We start from the raw sequence: 25,804 nt of genomic DNA, 5'->3' as shown, positions 1-25,804 counted from the left end.
TTTGTCATTTCTCCCCAAACATATTACTTCTTACCTTTCCCTCTGAAACCCACACTAGTTGGTTCTGTTGTTGCTGAATTGCTTCCTTCAGAGCTCCATACCATCCTTCATTCATTGAATTCAAGTTAATGGTAGCTAGAAGTACAGCAGGTTAGTTTGACTTATGATTTCTGCAGAACTATGAGAAGGATCTGTACCACCAGTAATAAAAGCAATATAAACTGGTAGGTTAAAACTAAAGAGATTTAAATAATAATGTAAATATTGGTATTCAAAGCAACTTAATTGAGGCCTGATGTGGTTTGGGACATGTTATACCATAGGAAATATTCTAAGCTACTAACTCAGTAAAGTGAGGCTTCAGTTTAGCCAGACTAAAAAATATTAAATCACACCATCTTCTTATTTATTCAAATGCTTTATTTTGGCTGATGATCCTGCAAAGCCACCAGATCTATTACAAATGCCATTTCGATGTTTCAGATCGCTTTATGTTTGTGCACTCATGTGCAAATGATGCACACATCAACCAACTTTTGGTTATTGAACCTAAACGAGTCAACAACTGCTTGACTTGGTCAGATTTGCAGAAAAGTCTAGAGGAAGGAGTTAGTCTCATTTCATCTCCCCACCCCCACCCCAGAAACACTAATCCAGTACATCTAATTACTTACTTGTAAAGAGATGGTGATTATTTTTGCGTAGTTTGTGAGCTCTTTCATACAGCTTTCTGGCACTTTTCCGTGATTCTGGGCACAACCTCATTCTCATAGTTTTTACACCCTGCTTAGAATCAGGATTTAGGAACACCACAATAGGATACCACTGGGCATAATTCAGACGGTCCACTGCATTAGGAGTGACATCTAATAAAGCATGTTTGTCCTGTTGTGATAAAGAGGACAGAATCAAAAAAGTGAACCACTTGTATATTAGATTTTTTTATAAACATCCTCCACAATTCTATTTTGCATTACCTTTATAGGGTTTTTTTTTTGTTTCACAGTATTGATTTAAATTAAATTTCCCATTTGAATTAATAGAAACCAAACCAATTCCAATACCAGGCTACATATGCATACACATTTTGAACTGTAGGACTGACTATAACTATGAGCTTTTTCATATTTAACTACCTGTTTTTAAAAAAAAACCTCCTCAAAGCAAGCAGGCACTAAAAATAAGCAGTTTCCTATCAGTATTCTAATAGGGGAAAAGGAAAGATGGAAACCTCAAGACCTAGTATCATCACACACCTTCACCTTCCTTTCAAAAAAACCACAGAACATAAAAATCACTCCGAATGCAAGAACTCAGCCAGCTTTCACCCAGCGCAAGATTTACCTCAAACACACAGCACGCAGTATCCCCACTTCGCTGCCTAGAATAGGTTCCCCCTCCCCACACTCTTGGGCATCTGAAAAGCTTGCAGTTTGTTTTTAAGGAAATAAAAAGATGAGTAGAGCCTCAAAGCACAAATTAATGTCAGAAATTTAAAGGACATTAAGGAAGTGAGACTGAGGGACCCTTTCCCCATGTCCTTGCACAAAAAAGTGATGTCAAGTTATTAATTTGTAAATTGGGGTGGGGTAAGACTAATGACTCCATAAATAAAGTCACCATTTCTAGCTGTAATGCCACACCATGGCTTTAACTGAAAGAGGAAGCGCAGCTTAAAATAGCCTGAATGGAGAGAGGACAACACTCCCTGGAACAAAGCCTAGAATTACTTCTAGGCTGCATTGATTAATATGGAGAAAGAAAGGCATGGGGGTTTTTTAATTAACCAATAGAAACATGATAAAGTTATTTTTTAAAGTAAACATGCTCATTACTTATTCTTCTTCTACATTTAAAAAAACCCAACACTTCACCCGATGACACCATTTTTACTCTTCTTGTGTTAAAAGTATAGTGACAATAAAAGACTTACTCTATCAATTATCTGTTTTATAGTGTGAAGACGAATAATGCCAGAGCTACGTTGGTCAGTACCAGCATCTCTTGGTTCACTTTCTGGTAAAGAGGACATAGTTTATTTTCTCTTCATGAGGGAATGCAGAATATGTTGTAAACTTACAACAGATTTTTACTATTTCATAGCTCAAATTGTCAATTCAGATTAAAGACACCCCTCCCGCTTCAAGAAAATACACAAAAATCTACCCACCAATTTGGCCATAAAAATCACTACATCTTTAAAAAAGCACTTAGAAATAGGATAATTGGGTACTGAAATAAAATGAAATCTGAGAAGGCTATAAATAGAACGAATATTACTTCTACCTTCAGAGAATTATCAGCAACCAAACAGTGAAAAAGCTTACGTGCAGTCTGTTCCTGTACGTTGTCAACATCTTGCTAAATATGTTGACAGCTAAAGTAATAATACAGAAACAAGCTAGCAAAAGGAAGTGGACGATTTCATAACTGCAGAAAAACCTGATCTCACGCTTACTTGCAATTTGAAAGATATCTGGTTCTTCTCTAGCAAGTTTCTCCCGTGCAACATCAGCTATTGGGCCAAAAATGGTTACAGGTCTGAGAAACCCAGCTAGAAATGAAAGAAAAAGAAAGTCAAAATATATTGACCGCTTAAAACAAACGCAAGATACGCTTATATACATATGCTAATATAAAGCAAACCACACAAACTTGTTAACCTGCAACAGTAGGAATAAAGCCATACCTTCCCGAAGAACAACTCTTTCATAGGCAGGAAACTTTGTCTGAACAGGTTGGGCAGAAAGATCTTCTCTGCTTTTTCGGAGATTTCTTTTTGAGCTACGCAAACCTCGGAATCTCCAAAAATCCGCTCGATCTCCTCCTGCTGTCTTTGGAAGCGTGTACTGTACGCTAGCTAGCTGCTCAGCTCTAAGATGACAATAAATCCCAACAGTTATCAAGGAAGTCAGCTCCTGAAGTAATCCTTGACTAGCAAGCTTATACATCCAATAAACACTACCACCTGCTGAATCAAGCTTTAGTTATTTCTGTATTAGAAAGTACAAAATTGGACTACTGAGGCTGATAGCACATTTCTAAAGCTTTATATAGCCTCGTCTCTTGCATTGAAAAAGTTTTAAGGTTTTTGTGGACTAACAAGAGTCAAAAGCCAATCCATAGTCAGATATTTCACTTAAATTTCTTTTAACACCTTGTCACTTTTTCTGACTGAACCAGTTCTATAGACTAGCACCCTGCAGACAAGTCCAATCATTCATGATACAGATGCAGAATTTAAAATTACCAGTTTTAAAACAGCAATATAAGTATTTTAACATCGTACCTGTTTTTGTTAGGTATGATACCTCTTTCAACCTCCTTATGATTCTTGCCAATTCGAATTGCCAGCCACGAACCCAGTTTGCCATTGTACAGAGTGTCTACCACCCGGAACACTTCACCTTTGTTGAAACTTAGTCCATAAGGTGATTCCTTTTCATATTCAAAATGAGTTCTGATATAGAAAGAATCCCCTACATCAGACTCAACAATACGACGATAAACTGAAAAAAAAACCCACCCAAAATATAAAGTGTTACGTAAGATCAAGTGATGTACTAATGCTCACAATAATTACACAAAGCAGTGCCTCTCCTTGCTTCAAATACACAATATTACTTCAAGAAGCCTTAATGTCTCAGTGCTGTTCTATTTTAAGCAGCATAACTATTAATAGCAAACTCTACAAACATAAATTCAACTGTCACGGTCAAAATGTTGGCGCTAGTGCAAGCTTCATTCAGTTCCCCCGGAAGGAATGTATCTTGCTGGGAAACAACTTTGTGTAGGCACGCACATCAGTGTAATCACTCTTTTTTAATCACATAACAGACTCTCCCACCCACCCCAAGGTTTAATGCCCTTACCTTTGTCAGGTGCTAAGGATTATTACCAGGGATTTTTTTGTTTCGGGGTTTTGTTTGTTCATTGGGGGGGTGGTGGGTGGGGTGCGTGTGTGTACTGTTACAATATCCATTTGCAGTAGTAACCTATCCCAAAGCCAGAAGAATTTAATAGTCTTCATAAGGTACCAATCTCCTGCAAGCCACAAATTAGCCATCTTCCACTATACTTTTTTACATTGTTCCAAGCAGCCTACTACATTGATCCCAGTATACAAATATTTACCGTCTTTTTTCTTCTGTGCCAAAATGGTTACTTCTTCACCTTTAGGAAGATCAAGCAAAAAAAGGACAGCTTCTTCTCTGATGATATTTGTGAAGTCTACGTTATTTACCTGGTATCAATGAAGTAATCCGTTTAATTTAACATACCGCATTGTAACAGAGATTTAACTATACATCTGAATCAACTTATTACTAAGATTTTCTTTTTAATTCAGTTTCATACATGCACACCAAGTGCACATATCTCAAGATGTCTCCTGCACCTCTAGGTAGTCCCACTTTGTTTCATGATAAAAGCATAGCTTCCAGAATAATAGGTAGCTGTTCATTTTATATTCTTTAGATCAGTATTATGGAGCACCTATAAACACAAGTAATGTACAGAGCGCTCTGACAATTTATTGACCCCACAGTTAAAAAAACCAAACTTCTTAATCAACTGAATTAGTCTAAGAAATTGGATGTAAAACTTACTAACTGTCCTATCAATAGTACAGTAACAGCAGATTTTGCTGCTATTAAATCATCCAGTAAGTACATACAAAAAAACCCTCAACACTATACAAACTACAAAGGCAACAAATTCAATACTACAGAAAGAAAATCTACTTTGGTACAATAAAACATTGGTACTGTTACTGTTTTTGACATACCCTGAGAATCTGGTCCCCTTCCTCTAAGCCTTCTTTTGCTGCAGGGCTGTCTTCCAGAACACCAGCTACAAATATGCCAACGTCATTGCCACCTGCTAGTCGCAAGCCCACACTATCTCCTTTTCTGAATTTTACGAGTTTCATGCTTGGCCTAGGGATTTAGAAAATATTCCACTTAGAGGTTTAATAACATAAAATATCCTGGTAAAATTGAAACTGAACACATGCAAAGAACTAATTTGTCTATCATTTCAATTAGAGGATATTATGCTATGCATACCATTAACTGCAGCATTACAACACCCTCATTAGCAGCACTTTGAAAAACCCACCTGTATTTACTTGTTTAGTGGGGTTTGTTTGTCTTACAGTGATTTCAGTGAGGCACCTTGACACTCTCTTCCAAAAACGTTTCTCCTTTTAAAGAATCATGCTGGCGTATAGATCTATTTTGGCTCCGAAGAGATTAAGACGAATTAGAGATGAAACCTAACTAGAATCTATTCTCATGTCCACTAACGTCCATAAAGGAGATTCCAGTTGAAGTAGACATGACTTTTCACATTTCTGCAGTGACCTTTATTCATTACTCTCCAATTATTATGAAAGGAAAAGAATACGCTACAATATCTCTCCTCTCTCTGGAGATGGGGATGAGGCAGGAGGGGTGGGGGTGCCCAGGGAGAGAGAAACAGCGATCCAACTGGTGAAAAGAACTTGCAGTAACTGCTCATTTCCATAGAAAACGAATAGACTTAAAAAAATGTTATATTATACAATATAAACGCCAACAAGACTGAGGAATAAACCTAAAGTCTTCGTCCTAATATCTCTGAACAGAAGTGTCAGGACAGCATATTGGACTTTACATCAGACCATTTATACAGGTTATTCATCACCTTGGATAAAAGCTGAGTTTGCTCAAGGACCAGGCAGATTCAAATAGTTTAGAGTTACATTACCGAAGCATTCCATCTTCATGGGTTGAATTTGGTAAAGGACCATCAGATGGACTGACCGGTAAATCCACATCTGGCTGACCTCCTTGTGCATATACTGGCTTTGGTTCTATTAAAATATCAAAACATTTCGTATGTCCATTTAATCATTTAAAGATGAAAAAATGAAGCTTAACTGAAGAGCTTAGTGACTTCTTCAGTAGCCTTCCTCTACACCCCATTTAAACACGAAATACCGCAAACTTTCAACAACACAAGACACTCTCAAAGCGGCCTAATTATTACTTCAGTAAAAATCCCAAAAATTTCCTTTGTACTTAAGTTCACCACACACCATAAATAAAACTACAGGAACTAGAAGGCTTCATGCTTGCAAGACCACTTTCAACCCTGCTGTTTCTCACCTTGATTTATCTGACACTAAGTACTGCTGCATGCCTTGAGACTGGCAGATTTGACCACTCACTTCAGTCCAGTTCGTTGTTAAGCACTTACTGTGGTGCTGCTGCCCAGATTCTCTGGAGTCACTGGGAGGAAACTGCCACTACAGTCTTCCCTCAGTAACGAACACTAATAGGCACTCTTTGCTACATGGTTGGTCATATTAGAAGAATTTGTGTTTAAGATATATCTCTGCACACTTGAAAAAAAGTTGATTTCAAACTAGGCTGGCTTTGAACTAGTCTAACAACCTTGATCTTCCCAACAACTGCGCTGTTTTCCTTTCAAACCACTGAACGCACTAGTTGGAAATCAGGAACTTCAGAATACCATTTGGTAATAATGCCTTTTCTAATGTGGCTTTTGTTTTTACCATACAGTAACACAGCATTTCGCTTTAAGTCTTTAACGACCCTTTCCCATCCTAAGCGTCTGATTGTTCCAAAGGAGGATGGAAGGGAGAGTATTTGTTCAGAGGGAGCATCAATCACGACAGTTGTCTTGCCCTTAGTCTAAGCAACAAACCACCACAGAATCTGTGAACTACTTTTCTAACCACATTTTCATAAAATTATAGAATCATTTTGTTGGAAAAGGCCTTTAAAATCATTCATTAGAGTCTTGAAAGATCCTCATTTCCCTAGTGCTTTCTGTGAGGCTGTTAAAGGATTATGCCATTTATTGCACCTTTCTATCTCAAGCTATATTACGGCAAGTTCATTTTATCCGCAGACACAAATTTAAATATTATCTTTATGTACTGGCCCTACACCTCCTCCCATCCAAACTAAGTATTTCCACATGCTTCTTCCCATTCACCCAATAACAGAACATTTCTTTTTCCCCCATTAACCAACAAAATCCCCACAGTACTCATTACTTGCTTGCCAGTCCCTCAAACCAATTATTAGAACATTACTTTGGATTAAGAACCATCTCCAGGGTCTCCTATCCAGGCTGTCTCTGTATTACACCAATTATTAATCTTCAATATCTTATAGAAATACAGAAGTCATCTTTCTAGTCTCACTGCCACATGCTTTTTCTATCTTGGCAAATACAAACTTACTTCATTTGCATCTTTTCATAACACCACTGCAAAAGGTCACCTCCTATGACAATCTTTTTAATAATGGCTGCTGCATCGGAAAACTTACTGTTCTCATTTTCAAGATCTTTCAGAGTCTATCAACATCATAACTCTTCCATAACTCCCCACTGAGCTACTGAATACTACACGCAGAATGTCACTGCTCATCCCTTAAGTCTTCAAATATTTTCAAGCTCAAATGTGCTTTTTCTCATTCTACCCAGCCTTTCAAGAAGAGCTCCCTCTAGAACAGCTGCACAGCTTGTCTTTCTCCACTAACAATTTCACTAAAGCGCCTCATTCTGTAAACAAAAATCTCGTGAGTCAGCCTGCCCAGAACAGCATCCTGTCACCGTATCATCTCATGCTTCTTTTTTTACACCAATGGGCTTTTATCTGCTGCTATTTAGCTTATTCTTCCCTTTTGGAAAAGGGAGATTTTGTTCTGTTTTTATTAGTTGTATTGCACTTGTTAAAATGCCTTCTTGGTCCATGACTGTGGTTAAGCACTACAGTAACAAAGCATTTCAGAGAGTTTTGAGGTCTCTCTGGGGAACAGTAGTTCTAAACAGGCTTAGCTACATCCTTGTTTAAATATAGCTACAGTAACCCATAAGAACCAGTCTACTACTAAAATCTCAGAAAAGAAATGACAGATTTTAAACCTTGCTAGAGAATCAGAACAAAGCTCTTCACAACCATCACCTAGAAATACAGCTCTGAACACTGAAGTTTGACCTCTATATAATGGGCAGACCCCACAGCTTAGGTTTTCAGGATCAAAACTCTAAGCTATGAATGGGGTTATGGTTACAAAGGCTGTATTCAGAAATAAAAATAATTAGGACTTGGTTTGCTTTAAGACTTTAGAAATCACAAATACGCAATAGCATAAGTCTTTACTGGTCATCCATTCTCAACAACATGCATAATTAATATATTTTAATGTTTTTACCTGGGAGTGGTGGAGTTTGTTTCTCAGTTCTTTCAACTGCCACCTCTTCCATAGTTTTAGAAATATCATCTGCATTCTTTACAGGTGTAGAGACAGCTCCTGGTTTAGTTATTCTCTCGTCTTCTCTGCTTCGAAGACTATATTAGAAAAAAAGATTCCACTCTGCATATAGAATTGTTTCCATGACCTTGGTGAACTACACTAAAGAAAAAATCCTTTTATTCACGAAGTTCAGGTTTGGTGGTAAGGAGTTACCAATTACTATTTAACAAGGTTTAGTTCTCATGACTATCACATTATTATTAATTCTTACCATTTCTAAATCTGAGTATTTTGTCCCTAACTTCATGTTAACAAAGCATTTTTCTAGACATGGCTATTTAGAAAAACGAACAACAAAGTGAAACAGACTGCACTCTGCTTCAAGCACAGAAGTCATACACATGTGCTCTATATCAAAAGCTAGGTAAGAAACTGAGAAGCACAGGGAAGAAGGGGAGAAAGGCCGTTACAATGGTATTTTTCTCACCCCTCCCTGTTGAAATTATTGGGGTGTTTTTTTAGGCTTAATTCTTGGGTTTTGCTGCAATCAGGCTAATTTATCTGCTCCTTCATGTGGCAGCTGTCCTGGAACACAAACGCTGCCGGTGCAGCTCTTGGTAGGGCTTTGCACAGTTAAAAGGTAGAACGCAAACATGTCCCTGATTTCTCAGTCTTCACAGGGAATGAGGCCTTCAGTCCACAGCTATTACAAAACAGGAATGCTTCTCACACAGGCAGTCATCCACATGCTTTAGTAAAAAGACAACTTGCTGCTGCTTATGCATTTCTTATACATGCTTAGTAGAACAAAGGCACATATGACAAGGTAAAAAAGAAAAAAAAAAATCACCTGCTCTTTAAATTATGAGAGCACCTAAAGCTCAAAGAACTTAATTTCTATTCCTTTAGCTCAAAGGATCAGGTATTTTGATATTGTTACACAGAGGTACAGCTATCAGCTGTACCACAGCAAACTGAACAGAACATAAGCTGTATGTCAAAGTGTTAACTGTTGCATTGTTATCTGTTGAATAATAATTTCATAGGGCTGAAGCAGATGAACATTAATAGGCAGCTGGAAAAACAAAAAATAGATCAATACACCAAACAATCTTAATTCCAGAGCATGCAAAAAAAAAAAAGTCACGAGCTGCTCAAACTATCCAATTCCTGAGAGCTGGAAAATAAGCAAGGATATAAAAAGTATTTGAGTGAAGAAAGGCACAAACAAATGACAGCTTTTTATGCAATATCAGACTTAATTGTCAAGAAGGGGAAAAAAGGTACTTCCTCAAAGATAAAAAGGCTTGGTCAGTAGGTGCAAATCCATCTGCTCTCATAAAGAAGATGTCTGTACTGAGGAGAAAAAAAGAGGAGGTTTTCACTACCAACAGCTAGATGGTGCTACTAGGCAACAATGAGTATCACTTTCCATAAAGTACAAATGTGTCAAAAATATCCATTATCCAGAGAAAAGACTATTTTAAATCAGAACCAATACTTCAGGAGTTGGAAACATGACTTAGGAAAACAAATCCTAGCAAATCTACTCATCTAAGACACATGAGAAAGAATAAAAGAAATAGTAAGATCTAAATACAAGCAGAATGTGCTTTCCTGAGGCAACGTGAAGTTTGAAACATCAGAAACAAAGCTTAGCTATTCAGCCAAGACATACCAAGACTTTTTAGTACATTATTCCGCCAATTTTAAAACTGTGTGCCTGAAGGCAGCTAAAAAAACCCAAAAACCAGAATACAAGAAAATACCGCAGTCATCACAACAATCTTGGAAGATACAAGCACCCCTGCATTGTAAAGTAACCATCCTGTTTTAAGTCATCAGTAAAAGCAAGCACAGAAGCCTAATTTTTAAAATCCTCATTTGTATCTTTTTTAGTCAGATAAACCCCTTTTTGGAGGCTTCCAGAGTTGACTGAAATGATGCTAAAACCATTATGTCTACCAAAATGAAAAGTAAGCATTTATCCTTCTACTTTGTACCCAAACTTCACCGATAAATATTTTCTTATTCCTCTTTCAGATTTCCAGCATATTTTCATTTGTACATAACATTAAGTGCATAAGCTAAAAGCTTATACATTTCACTTCCAGCACTAGACTGAATATAATTGGATTCCTCATTCCCTTGCAAATAGTTCTTGGCTCGTTAGAACAGACACATATTTAACTGTTTAAATACAGCTATTTAAGAAGTCCTTAAGTAGTGTAAGCTGCAACTAATTCCCCTCCCTGTCCAAAGATTTTTGGGTAATGAGCCCTAGTGAATGCAATACTACAGTAAGTTTCCCCAAGAGCTCACTTTACCTTTTTCCAAGCATCGCCTAACATTTAACAGAAGCATTATTCCAAAATACTAGTATCTTGTTTCGCTTTAAAGGTATAGCCAAAAACACTGCAGTTACTACAGGAGGACAAAGTTCACTTTGCATTTCTTCTCCACATAGTCCAAAACTAAAACCACTGTAATTTTACATATATCAAAAAAGATCATAAATATGAAAGAAAACAGCTCTCAAGAACAACAACTAAAACACAAGAGACCAAGAGCACAAGCACAGGGTATCTGAAGCTATATGCTTCTAGAGTGGGTTACCGCTGTGCACGTAGGCAAATACTCCCTGCCAACTAAAATGCTTGCAAAAGGTCAGCGCTACTCTATGCAAGACGCAAAGTTTGAATAGGAAAAAGCTGAAACAATTGTGATAGAAAAAAAGCTATTCTCCCGCTGTTCTGATTTTTCCTTTTTGTTCTCGATTTTGCTTAAATTGTCCAGTAAGCACTGAATATTTCAGGTTGCAAGATGGTACAGGAAACAACTTGATGCTGTCACTGGTTCTAGGTGATAGAAACTCGTTAAAAACTGACAGCTGCACTTCCCAAGGGACAAAACTGTTATTCACTGTGTGCACTGTGACACTATTGTTTAACATCTGTGCCACGTCAGGGCCTCCTTTACCTCACCTCCCCCCCTCCCCCCTTTTTTTTAAAGTACGCCTGACAGAAGCGTTTTCAAATAACCTGCAGTCAGCTATACCCCAGTGCCATCAACTGCGGCTGTTACCTCAGAACGAAAAGAAGATGGTCTGCAACACGCAGTTAGAATGTTTGTCTGCACAGAAAGAGTTCTGAGTAATAGCAACATGCAGGCTCTTCCCAAATGTGTTTTAGCATGTCTCAAAGGGATCAGCATGAGAAAACAGTGAAAGCCAAAAGGCATCTATCTTCCTAAGTACATTCAAAATAGGGTTGATTTTTGTCCTATATTCCAGTTTTCCAACTGGCTCTGAAAACGGACAAAAGAACAAATCTCTCATGCTATATATGAACTGACAACTGTATTACGGAAGTCAGACTCATCCTTCCAGAAAATGATGACCTCTACAATGATTTCTTCAAGCTACCACATCTTGCTGAGGCTGAAGTGTTAAACACATCAGAAAACATTTTTGCCATTCCAGTACCTGGGTAAGGAAGGCAGCATAGGAGAGAGAGTTCCCAGTGGGAGTTCTCTCAACTGGTGAAGGGCAGCCCAGAGATGCCATGCAGCAGGCTTACCAGCACCTGGCTGTAAACACCACTTTTCAGGATGGGTCACGCTAAAAGCTTCTCTAGCTCAACAACTTGTTACCATCAGCAGTACCACCAGATAGGTAAGGAAGAGGATATCTGATACTTCTCCCCAAGCACTCTCCAACTCAGGGTGCAGACACCTCTTTTGCTCATTCTAGCTGTTTAAGCACAGCTCGTAACATATTAAACAAGTTGGTGTATGTTACCTGACATTCTATATTTAAGATGTGTTTTTCCTCTGCCTACAAACAGCTGTTGCTCCGCATATCTTGAAAATTGTATGCATCTTTTAAAACTATACTTAACCTTTAAAATACGATCTGCTCAGGGAGCTCCTCCTCAAAGTCAGGACATATATGTATCTTATATTTCACTTAGTACCTAATTCAGTATCAGCTGCCTATAAATTTTCCAAGTGACCAGGGCTGTATCTGGAGATTTGTAAAATTCATTCTCCAGATTCTTTCAAGACTGTGGATAATTTGCAATCAAGTGAAAAAACCATACAAGCATAATTAGTCCTTTTTATTAGTAAATTATGAAGAATGTTCTAGAATCTGAGTTTTAGAAAGACTGTTCAAGAGACATCTGTGAACTTCCTCTGAACTAAAGAAAACTACAGAGCTTGGACAGAATGTTCAAGTAGCAATTGTTATGGAAATTGTATACCCAGGAAAACTGCAGGCATACCGGTGTACATACCAGCAAGGAATACTGAAAGACGGACAACACTGAAGACCCCAAAGCAATACTGAAGCAAGCCTGCTGGCAGATTGCCATACTCTAGCACACACCTAAAAGTGTCAGTCTGTAGTTAAACTTGTAGGAAAGGACTAAGAGGATTACCCTGGAATTTCTCTCCTCATTAACATACAAACACTTGGCAGAACAGGGTCTAAATAAAGACTCGCTATTTTCAATACCTTCTCAACGTTGTCCTTAGGCTCAGTTTGAGGACTTTTTGCACCTTTTCCTCCTCAGCTTATTCTCAAGCTTTCCCCCCCCACCCCTCCAGGTTTTCCACCAAATTTTTATAAATGAAGCAGTTGCAGCTATTTTGATCTTACATCAGATTTGAACTTGCACAAATAACTACTACAAAGAGAAGCTGCTTTTGACATGTTTTCCTTTACGTGGCTCAGGGCCCAGATTTTCTGATCTCGAAAGGGACATGTGCAACAGGAAGTCAGTCCATGCCAAGGTAGCTCCTGTTCATAAATTAGATGTAGCGGATGCATTCAGAGTGGAGATAACTTCAAAGTTCCTTCTCAGGAAGGATTTAATTCTTCTGACAGGGTAGTCCATAGGGAGGAAGTGACCCTCTACCTAAACCACTGTAATAGGACAGGAAAGCACTAACACTAGCATGTCAGTCACGGTTTCAGTTTTGATGGAGATTTTCTTTTTGTTCCTCCCTCCACAAGCCATTTCTACACTGCATTAGAAATGCATGTAAAGAAGGTTTTAAACCTGACAGAGACCTCACAACCTTCACAATCAAATTCCTGCATCTGTGGCCCTGCTTTTAATTTTTTTTCCCACTAATATGGGTTTCCTACTTGAAAACATACTTGTCTTGTGGTCCCTCCAAACAACATGCACAGAAAAGCAGCAAAAATGTCTGTAATCCATAACCCCAACCAGGTGTATATGCAGCCAAGATCTATCTTGCAGTTTTGTTAACCCTTAAGACTCTAAAAACCTTGAAGGTATAAATTTTATTTTCCCCATGAGCAAACAAAATGTTACTAATAACCAATCAGTCATATCTCAGTTTTATGGAACAGTCAGCTACAATTTGTTTTTCATAATTTTTGGCAGCATCTAAAACCCTTAAGATACAGGCCCCAAATTTGGAATTCGCAACAAATCCATTCTAACTTTTGCTCCATCACCTATGAGCACTCAGAAGCATGCTCTTACAAATATTTAGTAGAATATGAAGTCCAACACTGAAATTCTACTTCAAAAAATTAAAACGTCCATTTCCAACAAACAGCAATGGAAATGCAAAACAGGACAGATTTACATTATTCAAGAATAAAGTTTCACATGCCAGAAGAAAAAATTCCAGTACATACAATAATTACTTCTCTCTGCACTCATATAAAATCACTTACCTACTTCAAAATTATCATGAATGTCCCACTACCAAGTTCAAGTATTAAAAACTGCATTCCAAGAAGTTAAATCTGCTGTGCAATACACCTTATTTTGTAGGAATTAAACATATTCAGAAACATAGGATATTTTTTACAGGCTAGTGAGGAAAATAAAAAGTCTATCCCTAAAGAAAGAAAGATTTCAACAAGTTAACCCAGGCTGAACATTCAATAGGAACTGTGCTACCAGCTATCTCAAATGTCGTTGCAGCTAACTGCTTTCTAAAACCAAAATATGATTGCATACACTTCAATAACATATACCACCGTCAAACTTACATTGTCATTCACACAACCATGCTTGAAGATTATGTTTTCAAAAAGGGATAACACTGAAGTTAAAGGTTCAATTTCTCCGGTAGTCCAAGAAAATTTGGATCATTATCAGCTGCATCACTTGAGAGAAATGAGTGCCACATTACTACTACCATAGTTCTGCATCATATTTGTCACACTGTATAAATACAAGCACTCCTACAACTTATATGTCACATACATTAAATAGCTGTTTTAAAAATAATACAATGCTGCCATCACCTGCCGTTGCTGGGCTGCTGTGGAGAATGTCTGGAATGGTCTGAAGGCTCTGACCTCTGGTCAGGAGATCGTGAACGACTGCGGCGGGGCCTGTCATGTGATCGGTTGGAATGATCTGATGCCAGCGACTGAATTTCTGAAATGTCTGTTAAATAAAAGTTGTTTTTTCATGAAATGATCGTACTTAAAATGGTGGCGTGACCTGCTCAAATGGAAATAAGCTTTTGTAGAGAATTTTTATGAAGATGTTAAAAATCTATGTTTATTATTTCAAAACAACTAAACTTAATATTCCTGGAAGAACAACTGCAAGAATAGGAACTGTATTTTTTTCTCCAAGGTTTTAGGTGTGGATTTCCATCACACTCAAACAAGAATTTACCCATACAACAATCTTACTCCTAACTCTTCTCCTCCCCACCCTCTCAACCCACTTAGGTATCTCTCACATCTTCACAACACAGAACTCTCCTCTCCCTTTAGAGATCAAGTTTATTTATACTCACCATCTCTTTCTGAAGCATTAGCAGAATGAATACTGTCAGAAAGATCAGGCACATTCAACAGCGTAGCTCGTTCATCTCGCTGAACCACCATCTTCAACTTGCCTTTTGACCTTTCTATTAGTGTTTTTGCATCTGCTAAGGACATATTTTCAGTCACTGTGCCATTTATCTGGAACAGAGTAGATACAAACTTACTGAAAAACTCCAGTGAATCTCCAGTAAAGACAGTGATTTTCTGTCTGATGATATTTAGAAATAGCTAGAGACATTTATCAAATTACCACAACATTATGGAAGACTATTGGGCTCATCTAAGCGATAACATAATACAGAAAATTGTCATCTTCCAAAGACAAAGCCTCTACCACTAATACAAAACTTTTTAAAATATTAGTTACATTTTTTGAATCAGCACTCCTATATTCAGAGTAACGAATGGTATGTTTTTCTGCACCAACACATTTACAGGTACGAACTGAAAATCCCTGGGTACAATTCCACAACATTCTACTGCACAACTAAGCACGTAGGGCCAAAGCCTCATACCATCCCACATGTTTTCTATTATGCATTTACAGTGGGCACTATTTGTCTGAATAAGGCCTGGGGAGTAATACCAAAAACAACAAAAAAGGATTTATAATTTTCCTTTCCTTAGAGAAGTTGACCTATACTTAAATTCATTGATCTTTTTATTATTTCAAAGAGCTCTATCTTCTATTAACAACAATAATGCTATTGAGAGAGCTAATTCTAAGACCAGTTATATAATGAGTTTTCCCTTTGAACAAACACCACCACCATTTACTATACCTTCAGTACAACATCTCCTTCCTGAATATTGCCATCTCTTGCTGCCAGGCTATCCTGTGATATTTCTTTCACAAATATGTGGCTTGCCAACCGTAGACCATACTCTTTACATAACAGCAATAAAAGAAAAAAAAAGAAAACTGATGAAGCTACAGTATAAAAACAAGGGAGGTATCTGAAGATTTACACCACCACTTTACACAACATTTACACTGGAAACACAAAGAGGAGAGTGAACTTAGCACATGAAGGGCTGTAGTGGAATTAAGCTATGAATTTACCATTTTATCTATGTCTTTTCTAACCCTGCTTGTAATCATAGCTGTTGTTCCAATAGCTTAATTTAGATGCTACCTACAATTTTCCCTCTTTCAAACAAAACAGACACTGAAGACTCAACTGAAGTATACAGAAGGTGTGTAGCCACTGACTACCAGATGACAGGTTAACAGTTGGGATTTGTTTACACTATATAATACTTTACCACTAATTAAGCACACCTATTTTGGAATATGAAAAACACCACTAGAAATACAATAGCAGTTTTTAAGTTTTCAGCTAGCTACTGGTAAAATCCCCAAACAAACTGTTAACAGCACAGTTCATATACTCCAGGAAGCCCTTAACACAAGATTGACTGAAGCAGTTGGTCTTTAAAAGTGAGCAAAAGTCTTAGCAAAAGAATCCCATGCAAGTTACCTTCATTTTTCCTTGACTTCACCAGTGTTACTTTGGTAGGTTTTGCAGGCTGACTGGATGTAACGGACCTCCTGTCTGATCTTGGTGATAAGCTTCTCTCTCTGCTAGCACTTCGATCTCTTACCCAGCTCTTCTCATGCCTTCTGTTGGCACTTGGACCACCACGGCTGCTTCTTGGATCACGTATCTCTTCATCATAGCTATCGTCCTCATTTTCAGACACTGGTTCATGTTCTGGCCGAGCCACCGGAATCTGAATTTTCTTCATCCTTCGGATAGTCTACAACCAAACATTAGAGATCAGCCTCTGGCTGTGTAATGCTAATGTTACTAAATGTCAGAAGCCAAACTAATCCCAGAACTCAAAAGAAAAACATACAAATTTATTTGTGAACGCTCTGAATTCTAGCATCCTCATTACAAAATTCTATCAAATTAACACAGGAGACTCATCAATACAGATTACTAGAAACCTGCTTTTAAGGGGAGGAGTAATGTTTGGTTTTTACAGTTGTTTAAGTCCTTTTTTTGCTTCTGCAAAAGTGTCAAAAGGTAAGAATAACAGCCATTCTAGCATAATGTGATACTCTGCCTTCACAGAGGGCATATTTGAATGCCCTCTCTCTTTGCTTAAACCCACAAATCAGTTACTGGCACTGCTAAAAACTTCTTTTGCTAACATGTAATCTACTGAATACTCAGAGCGTTATTGATGGTAATTCTCCTCAACTTTGAAGCCTTCCAATCTTCCAAAGCAATGTTTATGCAAGCCACAGAGGAAGGGGAACATTCCCGCTGAAAGTTCAAAGTCGGTTTACACTAATAAAGACAGTTGTTTCCAGAGTAAGAACAAACCCTGTTTAGACGTTTGCTACGTTACAGAACTGAACCAAGTTATAAAGTTTTAATTAACTTTATATATTAACTATATATAAAAAATAGATTTATTATTTCTTTACATAAATCTACACGCTAAAGATACTGAAAGCCCTGCACAGCTCACCACACATTTTGCTTCATGTAAGCTCTAATGAATTGCTAAATCTACAAACACAAGACACGACAATTTTTTGCAACTCTATTAAAGCACACAAGAGTACCAGAAATCTGTCAACACAAAAGCTTTTCTACAAGCCCTAGAAGTCTGTTTTCCTGAGTTAAGAAATTGTTAAAAAATTGACCATCTGTACTCTATTTTTTGTAACATAGATCTCAAACTTCTACAGAAAGCTGGATTACTACCCTTTACTGATGACCTGTTCTGTTTTGCAAAGTTCAAAAGCCAACCACTTTGAATAAGCCTACAAAATTATAGGAATTAAGGTAATTATACTTTATTTTGGCAAACTGTTTACTGAGCAGAAAAAGAACTATGTTAGTGCCTGAACAGCCGATAAAGTCCTTTAGCACACACCAGCCTCTGAAAAATTTGATAAAAGCACACTCAAGAAAGCAAAGAAATATTAAACAAAGCTGAGAATTGAGCTTTTGGTAAACGGAGAAGAACTTTACCATAAAGAAAAGGATTCTGAAGTATCCAGTGTCACATTACCCAAACATCCTAATTCACATTTTAAAAAAACACAAACATTTTGAGTGACCCACATGATAAATACATCATGATCATCACTTAGACCTGAAGCATCACACAGGTATTATTCAAGTACCTCGCATCATGCATGTATTTCATAGCAGACATCACAACATTTCACTTTTGCTCTGTAACTACAGAATTTAAGTAAGCTTAAACCTTCAAGATATTCACTTACAATTTTGGCATTCTTCCCACTTTTCCTCAGCTGCTGAACAGCAAACGCATGCTCGACATTATCCATTGAAACTCCATTAACCATTGCAACACGGTCATTTTCTCTAAACGAAAAACATCACAATGCACAGTATAAATACTTTATGCCAAGGAGAAAATATTGGCAAATGGGTGTCCCTGAACAAACTATCTGTATAAGCCTACTACACAAACAGTTACAGATAATATCTTGAGAGCAAAACAATGAGGAGGTTAAGGTACCACTGACAAAGATAAACGCCCCCCAAGTCAGAATGCAGGTATGCTTTGGCACTTACTGTAGTAGTCCTTCCGCTGGGCCTCCTTTCAGCACATCGGAAATAACTATGGATGTCTCACCACTCTGAAAGTGAGGATTATCTCTTCCTCCAGATATCGCAATACCAAATCCAAATCCAGGGGCCTATAATGCAACAAGAGAAATGTTTTTACTTTGTAATATTTACATGGTCACAGTTCACATTCCTGTGCTAAACACAAAAAGTTCCTACAGGATGAATACCACTTTTTGGAAGAGGGCTCAATAAACCATGCAATGCTATGCAATCCAAGAATAGAAGAGAGTTTAAAAATAAACAAACCCCCACTTTTAGAAGGCAGAGAGTTTCAGACTAACTACCCAATCTCTCCTAGGAGAAAAATATTAGAGTTCCCATTTGCAATTTTATGGCCTGGGCCTCAGGTGGTCATCAGTAAGACCTCAATCTTCAGTGAGCACAACACACCACACCACTGTGTTGAGATACTGGTTCAAACTCCTATCACTTCCTACAACACTTTCTTTGAGGTTTCACATTCTGGTATTTACCCAGCTTGACCTCGCTTCGCTCAGGAACTGACAGGATCGCAGCACACAGTAGTATGACTGCAGGCTCAGTTCTTAGGAATAATACCAAGATCACTTGTACCATTAAATACATCAAAGCCTTGTCAGCATTTGCAAATCATCTGCATCTTAACAAAAGTAATTTGCTTCAATCTTTTCCCTCTAGGGTGACCTGCCACTACAGCAAGGTCAATGCCTCTGAAAAGTTACTCCTGTTAGATATTTCAAGATACAACAATGATGCTTACATTTCTGCCTGGAAGCAGTGAGGGTGGGAAACAAACTTTCTAAATATAACTGATTTGCAAACTATCTAGCTCTTCCACCATCGCCCAGAAAACACTGTCAGAAGGATAACACCGTTTAAATGCTCTACGTCGCTCAACAGCATTTGAGCGAAATTTTGAAATTTTGACTATGCAAAATATGGTCACTGGATGGAAAAGATCAGGTTTCAGTCAATTCCTCCTCTCCATTTCACACAGACTTATCCCTTTCTTTTTCAGACTTTTTGACAAACATGACCCAGCTTTAGCAATGAGTTTCATAACCTTACAGTGACAGCAGAAGCAACACGGCAGTCTGCATCTGGCTGTAAGGCACATGATGTTCAGCTTTTCAGACAGTAATTACTGCTCAAAAAACCTGTTTCCTACTTCCCCTCCAAACAGAGGTCATAAAAAGACAGTCTGAATTTAGCCTGTAAGGAGCAAATAGGACCATACAGTATTAAAACAAAGACTTGGAGATTCACTATTCAGAAATTGATTTCAACAGTTATCAAACACTGTTGCCAGGTATGAAGAAATTCAGTTGGTCTAACAAGTGTGGGGGAATGGGGAGGGGTACACCTTACTGTTGCTTTTACGTCCATTTTAATTCATTAAGGGAAGACTGGACATCTTTTCAAGAGACATTCCACCCAGATCAACCAGAAATAATGGCTGGGATTCAAGAATTACTAAGTGAAACCCTGTGCCATGCAGGAGATGTCTAAAGACAGTCTAAAGCATCATCATGACTACTTACGACCAGAGCTGAGGTTTTCTTTCAGTTTGACTTTTTAAACAGTTGACAAACAGGATATAACAGCCTATGAAAATATGCAACAAAACCCCTTTCAAAACAGTAATATTTCCCCTTTCATGTCACTGCTTCATCTTCCATTTTTCTATCGCTCTAAACCAGAATTCAGATTGCACTGTATTTGGGTGGGGAAGGAAAGGGAGAAGAGAGATAACAACACAGATATTTATGCCAAACTTCACTTAAATGTTCTCTATCTCTCCTTACACCATAAACAAGAAATTTTCCATAGTTCTCCACTCATGAAGAGAAATACAATCATCAGGCTAAGGCCAGCAGAGATACAGAAACTGAGCGTAAACCTTATCTTGCTGCTTGCCATTCTATTTTTTTAGAGTAGATTTGCAAATCTAATCAGCAATATTAAGATGACTAGTTCCATACTTCAATGCTCTTTTCAAGAAGCCCTGAAACAATGCAGTCTCATATACAGACAGCCATCCAAAAAAAAAAAAAGACCACAAATGAGATAAATGCTTTCCAATAACATAAGTCAAAGTCTTAAGAAATAGTCCAAATTAGAAAGTTCAAATCAAACCCTAAATCTTTTGAAAATTTAAGAGCTCAAACAAGAAATCTTCCAATAAACCTCAGCCTACTACTTGTCATTTTATCCTGCTGCCTACCATCACAGAATGCACTGGGCTGGAAGGGACCCCCAAAGGCCATCTAGTCCAACCCCCGGGCAGTGAGCAGGGACATCTTTAGCTAGATCAGGTTGCCCAGAGCCCCATCATCCCTGATCATGAATGTCTCCAGGGATGGGGCCTCCACCACCTCTCTGGGCAAACTGTTCCAGTGCTTTACCACCCTTATGGTAAAGAACTTCTTCCTAACATCCAGTCTAAATCTACCTGTTAACTGAACTACCCTCAGAAAACCGAACCTTGCTCCTAAACATGTCTGGAAATAGTAAGACGTTGATCACTACAGATTATACAAGACAAACATGGATCTTAACTAAAATTGCATTTTTAAAAAAAAAAATCTGTCGCATCAGAAATTCACCTGTCAGGTGCTGTAGCGACAACACAAAAAGAACTACTATTTTTGCTCTCCCGCAGTAAGGCAGCATGGGAGAAGCAGAAAGGCGTGTACATATCTAATCTGGGGGAAGGAGACACATCTAACAGACACACAGAACTTGAGTTCCACACGTGAATACAAAGTGCATCGTTCCTCCTTAAAGTCCTTTACAGTTAAGTACATAAAAACAGACGATCTCTCAATAAAAGATAAACTGCAGCTACCTGATAAGCTTTAACTGAACCTGAGACTGGCTCAATCGCTTAAGAGCTCCAGGAAGTCGGAAGGCTAGTAAAGAAAGGGAATAAAACCTTATGGTTAGAAGTTCAGGCCTTTCTTCCTCAGAAAAAGTTTCTTTTGACAACAGCACTGGAATTCACCAACCACTGTGTTAAATCACAGCACAGTCAGACTGCTTATATGGTCTCTTCCAGCTTCTCTACGATACCCAAAACAGATGGATTAAAAAAAAATCTGATGTTTGAACCATATCAAAGTGCCTGAACAGACACATGTATACTCCAACTACTGTGATTAAGTATGCTCTGTCCCTAATTTGCAACGACATCTCTGGAAAGTAAAGGTCACAGAAAGAAACCCTTCAAAAGAAGTGAGCAAAGCTGCATTCTTCAACAAGAATTCCCTATGTAAAGCACTCCATTCTCTTTTGTAAGGCTTATCTTCCAGAGTTTATACACCACACTATCCCCTCTTCAAAGGGCCATTACAGGATCAAAACATGTTCGAAAAAAACAACCAGGTAGGTAACAACACTTCTGAACTGCCATTAATTGGTTTATAAATCAGTAACTGCCCCTATAACAATGCAGAAACATTTTTAAAATGTTTAATATCTCAAACACTGGCATGTTAAAAAAGGTGCTCAGTAAACTACAGAGACAGAATACCTTACCTAGCACTTGCTACCATGGCTTTTTTGGTTTTTCTTCAGAAAAATTGTGTACAAACGGTATCTACGTTCCTAAAATATTATGACCGCTACCAAAATTGCATTTTTCTTTTACAAGTTTTGGCTACCTTTATGGAGCCAAAGAAGGGTTAGAGGAATCCTACTCTGTCATAAACGGTAACAATGGAGTTATGGTAGAGAACAGCACAGGCTTACAACAAAGTAAAATTGTCAGTGCTGGAATTACCAACAGGACAAAGATGAGCCTCAAAACAGGAATAAGCATAGTCAAGAATATCCTAGGTATCTTTGCTAACACACACACACTCCACCTAACAAGCTACTTGCATTTCCCTCCTATTTTTAAGGCTGCACATAATAGACGTTAGAGGTCCTTACTCATTAAGTAGTTTTGATCAAATACCATTAACAAGACCCAAGTAAAATGGAAAAACCCCATGGTTACATAGTTTCTTTGGGGCACCTGGAGGGACAACAGATCTTGCTTGCCATTAAGCAGGTACTTGCGAAGAGACAACAGTTGATCTATACTGACACCAACTCCATACTTCTCTGCCTCTCCCGGGGGACTTACTACGGTCTTAGACAAATTTATTCTGGATCAGTTTCTTCCAATGACTTGTCCAGCCTCACTTCTGAAGGCAAATACTGATAGAACATACAAAAACTTTGGTGAATCCCAACAGCTTCACAGGCGTATAGCAAGACAGCAATGTGAAGCTTGACTTGCATCTACCCTGTAGAAATTCTGCACGTGTTAGATGTCATTAATTCCAGCATTCACAACCAGCTTACTGCTCTCAGCTAAGCCAAAAATCAGAGGGACTTTTTAATGTGCCTCATTAAAGAAAGCAAGGTCAGTTCTTCAAAGTGTTTTTTGTGTGGCTAACAGTAGATGGTCACTAGCAGTTTTGTAGCTCAGCCAAGTGGAACAGATAAACTCACAGAGAAAATATTCCACAACCACTCAGAGTGGCATTTCAAGCCTATTCCAAATCTATAAACTTCTAGGTATCTTTGAGGATAACCAAGATCTGGATGCATTTCACTCCTTCTGACTCAAGTGAAGAAACCTCATTTACTTCATCATCTAACACTACAAGAATGTCACAAATAGAAAGCAAAATCCAAAACCCCCACAGGCAAATATGCAGCTGCTCTCCTAAATCTTCTTCCCAGCGCTAAGGATAAATTCTAAGCTCCAATTTGCTTAACATTAACAAAACCGAAACACACACACTATCTGGCAGATGGAAAACATTGTTTGTTTTTAATTGGCTAAATTCATGCTATCAAAGTTTTCAAGAGTATAGGCCATCAGCCTTCCACATCTAAATGAGAGATACTTACTCAGCTAACAGAACAGTTAAACCAGTATGGATGGCAAAAGTTTGGCACATAAAATATCATAATGAAAATCACAATTTATAATAACCCTTTCACTTGTATACTATACAAGGACTTCTGATTATGCGGCAAGTGCAACCGAAGACATGATTTCTAGTTTCTACCCATTATTTCAAAATTTGTTCAAGGTAACCCCACATTGCAGCCTTTCATTCTTCCTTTGTGCACTGACTGAACTTGTTAATTTTCAGGTTTCACTGAAGTTACTGCTCCAATTAACCAGAAAAATATCCCCTTGAAGAGAAACTAAGCTACAAAGTCTACTAGCCAACCTTGTATTGCTACAGCATTTTGTTGTTTGTTTTTGAATATAAGACAGTGATTCAATCATTAATGTAAGTAAGTAAAACAATTTTAAGTTTACACAGGTTCCAGGGATGACTGGACAGCTTCAAGAAGAAAACATAAAGTCAATTACATATAGAAATAATACATCTTGCTCAAGAACTTGTTGACCTAAAAATTGCTGGAAGCTTGAAAAGTAGCCTAGATAAGTATCACTATACATTTTTGGTTTTACTTATTCTTTCAACATGTGGCTGCAGTTAGAGACAGAGTACTTCGACAGCCTTTTGGCCAAACAGAGCATAATTGCTCTCTTCTTAAGAGGGCAGGTACTAAAATAGTTATTTTAAATCAACAACGTTAAACTCATTAGAATCAACAGATAAGTTTGCACAGAGAATTAACATTTGATTTGACCGGCTGATCTACTCGTACACACATTTAGTCACAAAGATCCGTTCATCTGATCAATGCTACAATTCTAAAATGCCTTGACTCTATGACAAAGAATCGAAAGTAAATGATATAGCTTGCTCCCTGGAGAAAACTCTTTTTCATCTCTGTTTTGTTGGCATGAAAATAGCTGTTTGGGCCACAATTCCATGGTTGCTTTAACACAAAGCTGCTGTCAGAAATGACATGCCACTTTGTTCTGACTTTCACTAAGCAACTCATTCCTTGTTGCCTCTTCTGTACAGCTTCACAATAGCTACATCAGAAATCAATTTAAGAGTAACTCAAATAAGAGAAGAGTCAGTCTAAACGTAAAAGCTGTGTTTCTATTCACTGATTCCTCGTACACAATCATTTTGTGTAAGGCGCACATTCTGACCACCCAAAATTACTATTTTCAGCCACTAATATAAGAAAGTGGCAAACAACTAAGGCAGTTTTGAACACATTTATTTATACTAAACTATGTTGGTTTATGCCCCTGCAAACAAAGTTTTAAACCACTGAAGAACAGATACAGCACAAACATTAGTGAACACTACGATTTCTTCCTACTTTCAGTTAGGTACAGAAGTAACCTAAGGCCTTGTTTCTGGCACAGTTATTTATATGCAGGCTTATCTCTGAAACCCAACAAACAAATACAGCAACTATCAAACGGAGCTTTTACAACACTTCTAAATTTAAACAAAGGAATATGACAGTTTCCTTTTCTTTCACTTCCTGACATCTGGCTTTTTCCTATTGTTTTCAAAAGCTACCAGTATCCTGCGTTAGGCACACACAACCAATTGTATGAACTTACCCTGTGAAGAGTGACTGTGTGTTGTTCCCATATAGCTGTTTCTTCCATTGTTGTGCTCTAAGGAGAAAAAAAACCCCAAAGATTAGACTCCACTGTCAACAGCTGTACTGAACAACTATATACATAATACCACAAACAGAGGTAAGCAATATTCACATTCAATAGTCCGAGAAGTAGGGCTGGCTCATTTGTTACACGTTTCCTGTCTTTACATGACACATCTGAACCTCCCGTGCTCCTATGGAAGGGGGTAGGGGGAAAATAGGCAAAACATTTATATTCATTATATATTTCAGAACTGTATAAATAAGTTTAAAGGGAAGGACCACAAGCAGCATGTGACACAGGCTCTCTTGGTTGCTCATTTAAGTGTACAGTAAACGAAGCTGGCCAAAGGCCCACTTTCAGTTTTTCACTGTGTTCATTTGTGTTTCACTTACATACTTCATACTTTTGTGAACATTATCCTTTCACTTGTTTTAACTGCACGCAGATCAGTACTAATTCAGAAACACCCAGCTATAGATTACAGTATAGTGTAATCTGTGCTACTGTATCATGCATACAGGTCACATTTAACGGACCCCACAGTTCA

General features: G+C 37.9%; 1 protein-coding gene across 6 annotated transcripts in view; it reads right to left on the bottom strand.

Annotated features, from left to right (window-relative positions):
* Nucleotides 1-25,804, bottom strand: part of TJP1 (tight junction protein 1) — a 163,180-nt gene that overhangs the window by 17,745 nt on the left and 119,631 nt on the right. For 3 of the 6 annotated variants that reach the window (XM_086471731.1, XM_086471730.1, XM_086471732.1), the window contains 17 exons: nt 25,210-25,266; nt 18,669-18,793; nt 18,353-18,455; nt 16,584-16,863; nt 15,885-15,988; nt 15,072-15,240; nt 14,566-14,710; nt 8,232-8,368; nt 5,749-5,854; nt 4,787-4,937; nt 4,135-4,243; nt 3,290-3,509; nt 2,690-2,874; nt 2,459-2,554; nt 1,934-2,016; nt 675-885; nt 35-135 (listed from right to left, as the gene is read on the bottom strand). In XM_086471731.1, the coding sequence (XP_086327857.1) occupies nt 35-135; nt 675-885; nt 1,934-2,016; nt 2,459-2,554; nt 2,690-2,874; nt 3,290-3,509; nt 4,135-4,243; nt 4,787-4,937; nt 5,749-5,854; nt 8,232-8,368; nt 14,566-14,710; nt 15,072-15,240; nt 15,885-15,988; nt 16,584-16,863; nt 18,353-18,455; nt 18,669-18,793; nt 25,210-25,266 (2,382 nt within the window). Of the gene's footprint in view, nt 1-34; nt 136-674; nt 886-1,933; nt 2,017-2,458; nt 2,555-2,689; nt 2,875-3,289; nt 3,510-4,134; nt 4,244-4,786; nt 4,938-5,748; nt 5,855-8,231; nt 8,369-14,565; nt 14,711-15,071; nt 15,241-15,884; nt 15,989-16,583; nt 16,864-18,352; nt 18,456-18,668; nt 18,794-25,209; nt 25,267-25,804 lie in introns of those variants that run through there. The other 3 variants (XM_086471733.1, XM_086471734.1, XM_086471735.1) reach the window with 1 other exon arrangement.

Source organism: Leptosomus discolor, chromosome 11 (assembly GCF_034619465.1).
Source record: "Leptosomus discolor isolate bLepDis1 chromosome 11, bLepDis1.hap2, whole genome shotgun sequence".
NCBI classification, from domain to species: domain Eukaryota; kingdom Metazoa; phylum Chordata; class Aves; order Leptosomiformes; family Leptosomidae; genus Leptosomus; species Leptosomus discolor.
The sequence above is the reverse complement of the archived record's forward strand: the minus strand, read 5'-3'. Positions and strand labels throughout refer to the sequence as shown.